Source organism: Mandrillus leucophaeus, unplaced genomic scaffold, assembly GCF_000951045.1.
Source record: "Mandrillus leucophaeus isolate KB7577 unplaced genomic scaffold, Mleu.le_1.0 Scaffold99, whole genome shotgun sequence".
In the NCBI taxonomy this organism is placed as follows: domain Eukaryota; kingdom Metazoa; phylum Chordata; class Mammalia; order Primates; family Cercopithecidae; genus Mandrillus; species Mandrillus leucophaeus.
This window is the reverse complement of record NW_012110807.1, coordinates 1,518,468-1,532,101: the sequence shown is the minus strand read 5'-3', so window position 1 is coordinate 1,532,101 and position 13,634 is coordinate 1,518,468. Positions and strand designations below refer to the sequence as shown.

The 13,634-nt window shown below is 47.1% G+C and overlaps 1 protein-coding gene across 1 annotated transcript in view; it reads left to right on the top strand.

The window, feature by feature from the left end:
* The window catches only part of GPR107 (G protein-coupled receptor 107), a 93,302-nt gene that overhangs the window by 53,214 nt on the left and 26,454 nt on the right, over positions 1-13,634 (top strand). Inside the window, 6 exon segments of the mRNA XM_011971156.1 lie at positions 2,893-2,966; positions 3,371-3,488; positions 6,774-6,904; positions 10,106-10,149; positions 12,447-12,478; positions 12,480-12,504. Coding sequence (XP_011826546.1) covers positions 2,893-2,966; positions 3,371-3,488; positions 6,774-6,904; positions 10,106-10,149; positions 12,447-12,478; positions 12,480-12,504 — 424 coding nt within the window.

The window sequence follows — 13,634 nt, the reverse complement described above, 5'->3', positions numbered from 1 at the left end:
TTTTTTTTTTTTTTTTTTTTTTTTTTTTTGAGACAGGGTCTCACTATGTTGTCCAGGCTGGAGCAGTGGCGTAATCAAGGATTACTGCAGCCTCAAACTCCTGAGCTCAAGTGATCCTTCCACCTCAGCCTCTCGAATAGCTGAAACTATAGGGACACACCACCACTCTTGGCTTAATTTTTGTTTGTTTTGAGACTGTTTGTTTTGAGACAGGGGCTCGCTCTATCACCCAGTCTGCAGAGCACTGGCACAGTCATGGCTCACTGCAGCCTTTGCCTCCTGGGCTCAAGTGATCCTCCCACCTTAGCCTCCCAAGTAGCTGGGACTACAGGTGTGCACTGCCACACCCAGCTAACTTTTTGTATTTTTGGTAGAGACAGAGTTTCATCATTTTGCCCAGGCTAATCCCAAACTCCTGGGCTCAAGTGATCTTCCCACTTCAGCTTCCCTAAGTGCCGGGATTACAGGCATGAGCCAGTGAACCCGGCCTCATAATAGTCTTAATGTGTTCTATGAGGTTAGTTCCTAAGGGGAAGTGGGAAGGAGTAGAGGAATTTAATGCCCGGCAGCCCAAAGGTGGACTCTAGTATCTATGACAGGGTGGGCCTCGGAATGCGTGCTTTGTCTCATTGGCCTGGGGTATTTGCAGACACCAGCCATGAAGGAGAGAGAAATGGGCACAACCCTGGCACTTTCCCCTCACACATCCCTGCTGCTGGCTCCCAGCCCCCCTACTCTGGGCTGCAGACTTCCCCTACAGCTGTTTTGTAGTCGCTTTCTGCTTTCCTGGGAGCTCTGTGCTGTTTTCTCAGGTCCATCTACCTCATTTTTGCCTCTGGCTTTCCCAGGGTGGTTTCCGGGAACAAGCTGGCAGCCTGTGTTAGATTTCCATTTACTCAAGAGTTGGAATCCATCATGTCTGGCTTTAGTGCATAACTTTCAGGTTCATTCACAACATTAAATTGTGTATTAGAGATTACTTTAGGACTCCATTCAAGGCCTTTTTTTACCAGTAAAAAGTACCTTATAAAAAAAAGTGGCCGGGCGCGGTGGCTCACCCCTGTAATCCCAGCACTTTGGGAGGCCGAGGTGGGTAGATTACTTGAGGTCAGGAGTTCCAGATCAGCCTGGCCAATGTGGTGAAACCCTGTCTCTACTAAAAATACAAAAATTAGCTGGACATCGTGGTGCACGCCTGTAATCCCGGCTACTCAGGAGGTTGAGGCAGTGGGGGGCATCACTTGATCCCGGGAGTTGGAGTTTGCGGTGAGCGAAGTTCATGCCACTACACTGCAGCCTGGGTGACAGAGCAATACTCTGTCTCAAAAAAAAAAGTTTTTGCTGGGTACAGTGGCTCATGCCTGTAATATCGACACTTTGAGAGGCCAAGGTGGGTGGATTGCTTGGCCAGGGGTTCAAGACCAGCCTGGAGAACTTAGCAAAACCCTTTCTGTATAAAAAATACAAAACCAATTAGTTGGGCATGGTGGCATACACCTAAAGCCATCCTCCCACCTCAGCTTCCTGAGAGCTGCTTGATCGCTTGAGCCCGAGTTCAAGGCTGTAGTGAGCCGTGATGACACCACTGTCCTCTAGCCTGGGCGACAGAATAAGACCCTGTCTCAAAAAAAAAAAAAAAAAAAAGTTTCATGTTTGTGGTTTGCACATATTTCCTGTCTCCTTGTAAATATAGCTGATGTCTGGAGCTTTGACTCTCCTTTGGGAGAATGGAATCGTCCTTTAATTCTTTTTTCTCTGTTTTTATAGGAATGATGTATTTAAAATCCACTGGCTGATGGCGGCCCTTCCTTTCACCAAGTCTCTTTCCTTGGTGTTCCACGCAGTATGTATTAGCATTTTGGGGATCATTCATGAAATTACGTATAATGCCTGTGTGAGCAGGCAAAAGACATTTGAAGAAAGGGAATAGATGGGTGGGAAACAGAGAATATGTTTCACATAAAGCCTCCTCTTGTCTGGGAGGGCCTGGCCATGCGGGTAAATGATTACCACCTCCCCTCATATTAGACTTCACACATCTTCTGATGCTGCTTACAGACCTACGATTTGTCTAGAACACTTATTATTGTTTTCATTTCTTTGTTTTCTGTTTTGTTTTGTTTTTACCATTTCTAGAGATGCGAGTGCCACCTGCTGACTTGTTTCCATGACTTTTTTTTTTTTTGAGACGGGGTCTCGCCCTGTCGCCCAGGCTGGAGTGCAGTGGCGCGATCTATGCTCACTCAAGCTCCGCCCGCCGGGTTCATGCCATTCTCCTGCCTCAGCCTCCCGAATAGCTGGGACTACAGGTGCCCGCCAGCACGCCCGGCTAATTTTTTTGTATTTTTAGTAGAGACCGGGTTTCACCGTGTTCACCAGGATGGTCTCGATCTCCTGACCCCGTGATCTGCCCGCCTTGGTCTCCCAAAGTGCTGGGATTACAGGCGTGAGCCACCACGCCCGGCCTCCACGACTTTTTTATGTTTCCAAGTATTCCCTCATGTTCCTATGTGATTTGAAGTTCAATTCAGTATTAGCATATTTATCTGAGAGAAAATTGATGCTATAAAGCTGGAGGCATGAGAATTGAGCTTCAGCTTTGAGTATTTGGAACTTATACAAATTAAAATGAACTTGCCCAAGGGGGTAAGATCACAACTTCTCCTGTCTGTGGGCCTCCAAGTGCCCATGGAGCACACTTGCAAGGGTGACCGTCTCTAGACATGTACTCTTTGCTATACTTGAAAGTGCAAAAAGGCAATAATATATCCCGTGACAGCATCACAAAATGATAATGATTTGGATAATTTCCCATCTGGGTCCAAGTTAAAAGATTCTTTGTGGAGCCATGTAGATAATGAGTGATTCTGAAATGCAGTTGTTTGATTTCAGATTGACTACCACTACATCTCCTCCCAGGGCTTCCCTATCGAAGGCTGGGCTGTTGTGTACTACATAACTCACCTGTAAGTATGCAGGTCCATGTGAAATACACCGTGAAATGACATACAAGACAAGTGGGAGTGGGCAACAACCTGCCCCGAGTTAACCAGCCCTGCCCTCTCATGGCAGCCTATCTGCTCTAGCTACACTAGAGGAGTGTAGCTGATGGGTGGCTGTCCAGACTTGGGAACTCGGGCTTAGCGGCATGCTCCGGCCTCCCTGTGGCCATTGGCTATTCAGGCTGTGGGGTGCAGAGCTAACTTTGTGTGCCCTGAAGGAAGTGGTGCTCATGTATGATGTATTTCCTAAATTTGGCTGCCCGTCTTTTGTAATAAGCTTGTGAACTCATAGAATGAGCTATGCAATCTAACTGGCAGTGAGAGTCTAAAGAGACATGCTGGTGTCTTTTCCTTGTTTTCTCTTCCAGTTTGAAAGGGGCGCTACTCTTCATCACCATTGCACTCATTGGCACTGGCTGGGCTTTCATTAAGCACATCCTTTCTGATAAAGACAAAAAGATCTTCATGATTGTCATCCCACTCCAGGTAATTTCTCTCTTGGCACTTAGCAGGGCTCAGCTCCAAGCCTGTATGGCAAGAGGGAGTCAGCTCACCCTGAAACCCCAGCTTCTGCTAGTGGAGGTTGAAGACTGGGATTCTCTTTCTGAATTCTGAGTAGACTTCAGATCATTGCACTGGGAGATGCTTGGCCATCAGTCAGCCACTGGTCTTTGGGTGCCTAGATTTTGAGTAGAGAGCTGCTGACAGTGTAGGGAGACACACAGTAACACACAGGACTGTTTTCTCTTCTGCATCATTTGCTTCATAACTAAATGGTGCTGTTGGCGAGGAAGCTCAGAGATGTAGTGATTTTATTAATAAAGTATTTTAAAACCGTGAACTACACCAGTGAGTTTCCACAGGTAGAATATGGTAGTAGACTTGAGGGGCAAACATTTCCTAAATCCTTACCATGTTTGGGGCTGAGGGCTGAGGGCTGAGGCCAGCCTTACAAGGCTGTGAGTCTATTGGGGGAGGAGCCTTGTCTTACTGGAAGCAGAACTTGGATGTAAAGAACTTACAGTGAACAGAGGTTTTAGCAGGAATGCACAGCTACCCTGCTATGCTTGACCAGACAGCATCTGCTTGACAGAGTTGTCCCCGTCAGCTGTTCTCACATTTTAGAGCGCAAAGTAAATGTGGAAGGTTGGGGGTAGAAGGGGACAACTCCTGAGGCTCCCAGCTCTGGCAGAGTTTGCAGCAAAGCTCCTCTCCGAGTTCTGACAGACCTCATCCACCCTCACGTTCAATAATAAGGAACGTGTGTTGACATCTAATGAATGGGACAGGCCAGTTGCTCTGGGTTTCCAAGGAGAGAGTAAGCACTCAAGTTGGAAGGATCAAGGAGGGCTTTCTTTGTGACAGAGATGGGGCTGGCCTGAGTGTTGAAAGAAAAGGATGTGACAGGGGCAGTGGCATAGCAGTAGATACACATGACCCTGCTGCCTGCTGAGCAAAACGTGCTGCGGGACTGTGCCAGTCTCTCAGCTGTCGAGCCACTAGCGCCACTTCTTTAGCCAGACTGAGTCCTACAGCCTGGTGAGGTCTTGGAGTTGTGAATGACAGAGCCTGGGTTGTCACCTGGCTGCGTGCTCCCCTTCCCTTTAGTAGATTCCCTCATCCCTCTAGAGTCTCCCCCCACCAGCCTGAACTGTGTTGTTGTGGGGCACAGCCTTCCAGGAAGCCGGTCCTGGGCTTCCCTGAAAGACAGACACACACAGTTCCATGGAATACCACTCTGAGAAAATAAGGACATTTAACAAATTAAGAAAGTTATGAGTATTTAGACAATGGAAATAGTCTGGGAGGGGCCTTGAATGTCAGCCTGAAAAGTTAAAACTGCTTCCTTTTGGCCATGGGCAGTGACAGAAAGTTTCTAAGTAAGGAGTAGATGATGTCCATGCAAAATGGTGTTTTAAGAACACTCTCGGCACGTTGTTCAACATTGGGAACATTCTGTCTCTCGTGGAGTGTGTGAATTAAGGACAAAATGAAATTTTGAATTTAAGATGTGAAAGCCTTTGTTTTCTACTTTGTCTTTTTATTTTTAGACAGTGTCTCACTCTGTCGCCCGGGCTGGAGTGCAGTGGTGATCATGGCTCACTGCAGCCTTGAACTCCTGGGCTCAGGCAATCCTCCTGCCTCAGTCTCCCGAGTAGCTGGGACCACAGGCGCGCACCATCACGCCTGACTAATTTTTGAATTTTTTTTTTTTTTAGTAGAGGCATGGTCTCACTGTTTAGCCCAGGCAGGTGTCAAACTCCTGGGCTCAAGCAATCTTTCTGCCTTGGCTCCCCAAAGTTCTGGGATTACGGGTATGAGCCACCACACCCAGCCCTACTTTGTCTTTTCAGATAGAGCCACAGATGCTAATGTTTTGGATAGACAGGGCTTCCTGAGCATCGTGGGACAGGGAAGAACCCAGAAGCTGGGTATTAGTGGAGAGGCTGAAATTTCAGATTTTTTTTGCGTTAGTATTAAATGAAGTTTTAGGTAATTTGATTTCTAAGTCCTGTGTAGAAAGAAAAATTACACTGAGAGACTTGCTGAATAATAGCACTACAGATTTTACATGCAAAGTGTGGAGGATTACCTTTACAGCAAGTCAGGCAGAGTATTTGGGACCAGGGACTTCTCATGGGGTGTTCAGGTGGAATGATCATCTCTGCATCCATTCCCAGTGGTAATCTTCAAAAGGATGTATTATAAGTGGTAAATTTCCCTCATGCTCTGAGGCATCTCAGTTTAGCCAGCGGAAGGACTTTTTATAAAGACTTATGCTAAGAGCCTAATAATGGGCCTGAGTACATGAGGCAGAGCCTTACCTTTGGAGGGAGAAGCAGCGCACAGACACTGGTGAATCTCAGTGGACGCACTCGCCATGTCCTGTGTGGGGAGGACCTAGACTTGAATGATCCCATGAGCAGCAGTGTGGCCACTCAGCTGTGGGGCTGGAATCAGCCATTCTCACCGCTCTAGTCTCTGAAAACACAGTTCCATTGTCTGGCACTTAGATGAGTTATTGTCACTGAGCACCAGGGCCTGAAAAGTGTGGGCATGGTGGCTAAATAGGGTGTTAAGTGCCACCTGTCCAGCAGTCCAGCACCTGAGTGACTCCACTGGGTTAGGGGTACCTGAAAAGCAAAGTGTCCCTGTTATCTACTGCTGCATAACAAATCACCCCGAAACCCAGCGACTTAAAACAACAGTAACCCTTCATTCTCTCTCTCGGTTTCTGTGGGTTAGGAATTCAAGAGTGGCTAGCTGGGTGGGTCTGACTGGGGTCTTGTGGTTGTAGTCACACCGTGACTGGGAGCATCTTGAAGTCTCCACCCGCATCTGTCTTCTGGGCTGAGAAGCTTGCTCAGGTGGGGACTGGGACAGCTGGGGCTTCTGGGGGGTCTTTCCATCTCTGCATGGTCTGTACAGCAGGGTAGTTTCAGGGTAGCCAAACTTCTTACAAGAAGGCTTAGGGCTCCAAAGGTCCCAAGAGAGCTGGGTGGAAGCTTTACCTACCTTGGAAATCACACAGCAGCCTTCCATCTTACTGTATTAGAGCAATTACAGGCCTGTCCAGATTCAGGGGGATGGCATGGAGACTCTCGTTGATAGCAGAGTGGCAGAGTTCTGGAAGAGCATGTGGGACTGGAAAGAATGCTGTGGTCGCACATTGCGGGTCTAGAGGCCAAGGTGTGCACCCCTCATTGGGGCTGCTAGCGTCGCAACAGTGCACCCATGCTTTGGGGCCTCAGCAAATTCTCATGTCTATAGGTCCTGGCAAATGTAGCCTACATCATCATAGAGTCCACCGAGGAGGGTACGACTGAATATGGCTTGTGGAAGGACTCTCTCTTTCTGGTCGACCTGTTGTGTTGTGGTGCCATCCTCTTCCCAGTGGTGTGGTGAGTAGCTCACAGGGAGGGAGGCCACATGAAAGCTTGGCTGTCAAGCCCGACAGCTGAACTGGCCATTCCCAAATTGATCTCAGTCACATGTGATGTGTGTTTAAAAGTACAGCTTTCTGAGTCCCAGACTGACCTGAATCAGCCTCCAGGGGCAGAACCCTGTGTCTTTTTCCAGTTACTCGGGGGATTCTGGTAGAGCTAATCCATCACCATGAGCTGGCTTTTAACAGAGTTCTAAGATGATAGAGAGGAATTGGGAAATGAGAACTTGGTAGTAACTTAAAGTAGCAGCCTGAATTTGTGGTGGTGATAGGGAGTTGGCGAAATCCCATAAACAGCCAGTTCTTGCCAACTTAGGTGGAAAATGAGGAAGTTCATTAACATAAAACTAGTGATAGTTCTCAGCACACAACCATTTTTGATATTTTCAGAATGGATTGCTCCATTCCTGGAAATGGCAGTGTTTAGATGCATAGATTGTGCTTTGGGTCTGTGTAAAGAAGTGTTAGTGTCAAGTCAGTGGTTGATGAGAAAATATCCTTATTAAATCACATGCAAAGTGGTGGAAATTCAGAAGGCTAGCAGCAATAAAACACTTCACCCTTGGTGATGTAATTCCATGGCTATTGGAATGCAATTCTTTTGAAATAAATTTTAAAGAAAATAGATTTACCCCTGCCTTCAATTAGAAGTGAAGTGCTTCTTTTTTTTTTTTTTAACCCGAGATGGAGTTTCACTCTTGTTGCCCAGGCTGGAGTGCAATGGCTCAATCTCGGTTCACTGCAACCTCTGCCTCCCAGGTTCAAATGATTCTCCTGCCTCAGCCTCCTGAGTAGCTGGGATTACAGGTGTGTGCGACATGCCTGGCTAATTTTTTTTTTGTATTTTTAGTAGAGACAGGGTTTCGCCATTTTGGCCAGGCTGGTCTCAAACTCCTGACCTCAGGTGATCTGCCCGCCTTGTCCTCCCAAAGTGCTGGGACTACAGGCGTGAGCCACCACACCTGGCTGAGGTGCTTCTTATTGCAGTGCTCCATCCAATAAATTAATATTTTTGAGGATCCAGGGGTTTGTCAGTTACTCTCATTATTTATAACATGGTGCCAGTGGAGAGTACTTCTCATTCCAGCCAGTTAGATTCACTCTTCACCCTAATTCCATCATACATTACACATGATCTAGTATCAGTTCACCAGACAGCTACCAGCATAGAAGAGAGTATGAATGATGCTCCTACCTCAGCCTCCTGGGTAACTGGGACCACAGGCACACACTACCATACCCAGCCAATTTTTTGGAGACAGGGTTTTGCCATGTTGCCCAGGCTGGTCTCAAACTCCTGAGTTCAAGTGATCTTCCCACCCCAGCCTCCCAAAGTGCTGGGATTACAGGCATGAGCCACCGCATCCGGTGGAGTATGAATGACTCTTCCTCCTCACTGCAGCCTCCTGCTGTCCTGCACAGGAATTAGTCACTCGGGTATCTATAACGTAGGATGTCCAGCATTGTTTCCAGATCGAAAAGAGCGCCTCATTAGGGAACAGAGGTTCACGCCCTACTTTTTTTTTTTTTTTTTTTTTTGAGACAGAGTCTTGCTCTGTTGCCCAGGCTGGAGTGCAGTGGCGCGATTTTAGCTCACTGAAAGCTCCACCTCCCGGGTTCACGCCATTCTCCTGCCTCAGCCTCCTGAGTAGCTGGGACTGCAGGAGCCCGCCACCACGCCCGGCTAATTTTTGGTATTTTTTTTAGTAGAGACGGGGTTTCACTGTGTTAGCCAGGATGGTCTTGATCGCCTGACCTTGTGATCCGCCTGCCTACGCCTCCCAAAGTGCTGGGATTATAGGCGTGAGCCACTGCGCCCGGCCCACGCCCTACTTTTTACACATGCCACTATCAGAACGGTCAAATGTAAGGGACACCAACAAGCTGTCGAGGTGTAAGCAGCCATTTCCTGCCCCTTGTTAATTACGACGCTAATGAGCAGATTCTAAATGGCAAAATTCCTTAAGGTAAATATCCTAAAAATTACTGTAAAATGAAAAAAAGTAAGTACTGGAGAGGTGATTCAAGATTAGTAATATTTTTTAGGCCGGGCAGATCATGAGGTCAAGAGATCAAGACCATACTGGCCAACATGGTGAAACCCCGTCTCAACTAAAAATACAAAAATTAGCTGGGGATGGTGGCGTGCGCCTGTAGTCCCAACTGCTCCGGAGACTGAGGCAGGAGAATCGCTTGAACCCAGGAGGCGGAGGTTGCAGTGAGCCAAGATCATGTCACTGCACCTCAGCCTGGCAACAGAGCAAGACTGTGTCTCAAAAATAAATAAATAAAATAATAATAATAATAATAATACTTGTAAATATCCCGATTCAGCCAGCATTGCTTCAGGGCCAGCAGTGTACTGGTTAGCTTTCGTGTGGTGGTCCATTCAGTTCTCAAGCAGATAGCCCCTCTCACAGGTGCGCAAATTACGGAGGATTTAAAGAGTAATTGATTTGCTGACAAGAGTGAGTGACAGTGTCAGACCCCAGCTGCCTTCCCTCACACAGCCTGTCTGCCTGTGCCCTGCTTAGCCCTCAGGGTAGTCTCTCCGTTGGTGGCTTTTCATGGTGCCTCCACCTCTCACCTGCGGCTTCTGTAATGATGTTAATGTTCCTCTGCCTGAACCGTAATGATGGTCGTTAGTTACCAGCACATCACAGCCTGAAACAGTGTCCCTGGAGGCTGGCATTTTCCAGCAATGTTAAAAATCTCCACTCAATGAGTTTGTATGGAGCTGTACGTTCATAGCTCTTAGACCTAGACTCTAGAAGTCAGCTGGTGACTTTCTTCTTGGGTTTATTCTCTCCTGGTGGCAGGTGAGTTCAGTGATGCTCCGTTGTCATGGGAGTGTTGGGTGGGGGGTGGTTGTGGGAGTGAGAGATTAACAGGAGCATTAAATGATGGAGTTTTGTTTTTTCCTCACACTCTGGTCCCTGCTAGACTTACTGCCACAGATTTGGCCAGCAGAGGGCGACTTTACCTCAGGCGTGTTGATTAGCAACCATCCCCTATTTTAGGGAGAGTGCTCTAAAGTGATCTAGTCCAACCTTTCAGTATATAATTGAGGAATTCAGTCTCAAGTTACTAGAGCTGCAAATAGAGAGGAGTGCAGATTTGCCAGCTAACTTTTTGTTCTCTAAATGTTTATTTTTAGGTCAATCAGACATTTACAAGAAGCATCAGCAACAGATGGAAAAGGCAAGTTCCCTCGTGCTCATTTTGTGTTGCTCAGCTTGCTCTGAACCCACGTGCTGGGGCACTGCAGGGGAGTGGAGGCAGCCTGTGGCCTCCAGATGCTGTCTTCCTGGGAGGCGAGCTAGGGGAGGCCTGGGTCCCACTTCGTGAGAGCAGCCAGGGGTGGTTTGGAGAAGGAGGTGTTGAGTCAGTTGTATAAGGAGGAGGTTGGGGGTGACTGCTGCTTATTAAGATGATTCATTTCATTTCCACTTGTGATTGTGATTTTCACCTTCTCAAAACTGAGTCAGGAAGAGAAAATCTTGTCTTGGAAGGTCCAGATAACACTTCACTGTGAGAACAGGAGGGATAATGGATTGGAGATGGCTATGTGTAAAGCAGCCCTGCCTGCTGATTTCACACACTTTCAAAATAGATGTGTTGGTATTCATTTAAAGTGAGACTCTGATGGCAGAAGGAACCTTGACAACTACCTGATATTGAAATGGTTGTGCCCTTTATAGCCCTTTTACATCTCCTTGATTTTCCAGTTATGCCTCCTAAATCAGAAGAGAAGCTGCAAAGACAATGTTTTGTGTGGTTCTGGGCTTATTTGAATAATGTTCATGACCACAGGCTGCCATGGCACAAGTGGGAATTTCAGACCACAAGGGTTTAAGGAGCACCGCTGTCTCTGAAAGCTCAGAACGGTCTCTGGATCCATGGTATCATACACTCAGTGTGGATATTAACATTCTTTAAGGCAGGTTATGGATAATAAATAAAACAGGTTTTTGTTATTAATAAAATTTTGTTGCTGACCCTATTTCTGATTATAAAGCCAATATAGCTTCATTTTAGAAAATTTGGAAAATGCATAGTAGTTGTAAATCTTATTTCATCAACCTGGTATACAGCTAATAACACATTATTTAAGTTGAATTAAACATGACTTTGAGGCTTCAAGCCAGGGTCAGCCCTAGGTTGTTATTTAGGGCACAGTATTCTGGAGGATCTTGCCAGTTTGGGCCTGGAACAGATAGTACGGTATTCCTGCTGTCCAGGCTCAAGTAACTTTTGCTCCTGTGTGCAAGTCTCACCCAGGCTAGGAGCCTTGGTCAGTGCTCAGAGGCCAGCAAGGCCCACTCAGCTTCTACGACCTGCACCAGCCTTTGTTTTCTTTCTGGCCCTGGGAATAGCCCTTCTCTCATTTTTCTCATTTTTTTCCCTCAAAGATACCAGGTTCCCTTCTTTTACCTCTAGAGTGTCCTCTTGTGATAGGTTCTTTTCAGTGGGTTTAAGCAGGAGTCACAGAGCTTTTACTTCTAGCCTGGCTACATAGCCTTTCTTGGAGCCCAGTAAAGCACCCTGCCATCAGTAGAAGAACCCAAGGTAGGAAGTACAAATCCACCTCTGGGAATAACTGGGGATTTTTTTTTTTTTTTTTTTTGAGATGGAATTTTGCTCTTGTTGCCCAGGCTGGAGTGCAATGGTGCGATCTCTGCTCACTGGAGCCTCTGCCTTCTGGGTTCAAGCGATTCTCCCTCCTCAACCTTCCAAGTAGCTGGGATTACAGGTGCCTGCTACCACACTCGGCTAATTTTTGTGTTTTTAGGACAGATGGGGTTTCACCACATTGGCCAGGCTGGTCTCGAACTCCTGACCTCAAGAGATCCACCTGCCTCGGCCTCCCAAAGTGCTGGGATTACAAGTGTGAACCACTACGCCCAGACTGTTTGGAGATATTCTTGTCCTTATTTTTCTTTTATCCATGTTATATAAGAAGATAGTTTTATTGTATTTGTAACTTGGTGAACAGGTAGGCTTTTTCTTATTTTAATATATCGCGATGAGACCATTTAACTTTATTATCTTGTAAACTTCTGTATTTCTCATTGGTTCTTCCGGCTGTTTGGCTAAAAATGTGTAAAAATCCCAAGGGCAATGTTTTTTGTTGGCGAGGCTTACCTGTGTGTTTCTCCTTGCTCGATCCTGCCCCTTGATGAATTCCTCCCTTCTTCGCGTCCTCCCCAGCCCCTGCTTTGTCCTCCTGACTCACCTGCCTCTTCAATCCTCCATCTCGCTTTAGCAAGTGTGGGGTGGCTGTAGTGACTGCCGCTGGGACAATTTATTCCACCTGAGGTTGGTTGGTAGCTGAGGATCTTAGTAAGGTGCTCTGTCTGGAGTAGATGGCACAGCAGGTGAGGCAGCGCAGGGTCAGCGTTGTCCCCCAGCATCTGTAGTAAAGGGTAATTTCCTTTAACAGGAATGCTTTTGTCATGGGCTGAGCACACAAGGCAGTTTCTCATTTTTTCCACCAGGTGACAGCATGGGACCTCTTCAGCAGAGAGCGAAATCTAAGAGCAGGAAGTCGCATAGGTAAACCAGGGTTCACATTCCCCATTCTTAGGAAGACATCTGCTAAGGAAGCACCCATTTCTCATCAGCAAATATCACAAATCCTCTGAAAGAGGGACAGAGCAGATTAGAACGAGATTGTCATTTTGGTTCATGGTCTTTTCCCTGAATTGATTGAGGCTGTGAAATGCTTTTGGGCATCACTCTGTACCCTGAAAAATGGTTATGCTTGTGACACTGCCAGAGCCAGAGCAGCCATGTTCCCAGCTGGAGCCTCCCCTGCAGAGAGGTCTCAGGAATGGCCTTCTGTGCTGGAGCCGACCTCGGGTGTGACTGCAGGGTGGCTATGTGCTATGGAGCTTGTGGGAAAGTGGGAGTGAGCACGCTGCTAGTCGCTGGTTCTGAGATCTGTGGCCCCATCGGCCTCTGTGCCCCCACGGTTCACTTCTCCTGAGATCTGGAGGCGACTAGGAGCACAAAGGCCATGGGCAGTAATGTCTCCTATTAGATTTGGAAGCTTTGCTGGGTAGAGCCTGACATTCTGTTTCCTGTTCTCAGGCTCATTATTCCAGTGACTCATTTCATGGCCTTGACAGTAACTTGAGCTTTTATTTTTTTTAATTTAAAGTTTAGTAGAGATGAGGTCTCACTGTGTTGCCCACGCTGGTCTTGAACTCCTAACCTCAAGCCATCCTCCTACCTCATGGGGCCTCCCAAAATGCTGTCATTACAGGTGTGAGCCACTTCATCTGGCCACTTTGGGCTTAAGAATCTCATTTTTAGACCAGGCATGGTGGCTCACGCCTATAATCCTAGCACTTTGGGAGGCCGAGGCAGGAGGATTGCTTGAGGCCAGGAGTTTGAGACCAGCGTGGGTGACATAGCAACATCCCATCTCTACCAAAAACCATACAAAAAACTATGGCAGACCAGCCTGGGCAACATGGCAAAACCCCACGTCTACAAAAAAATACAAAAATTAGCCGGACTTGATGGCACACACCTGTAGTCCCAGCTACTTGGGAGAGTGAGGTGAGAAGATCACTTGAGCCCAGGAGATCAAGGCTACAGTGAGCTGAGATTGTACCACTGCACTCCAGCTTGGGCAACAGAGCCAGACCCTATCTCTTTTTTTTTTTTTTTTTTTTTTT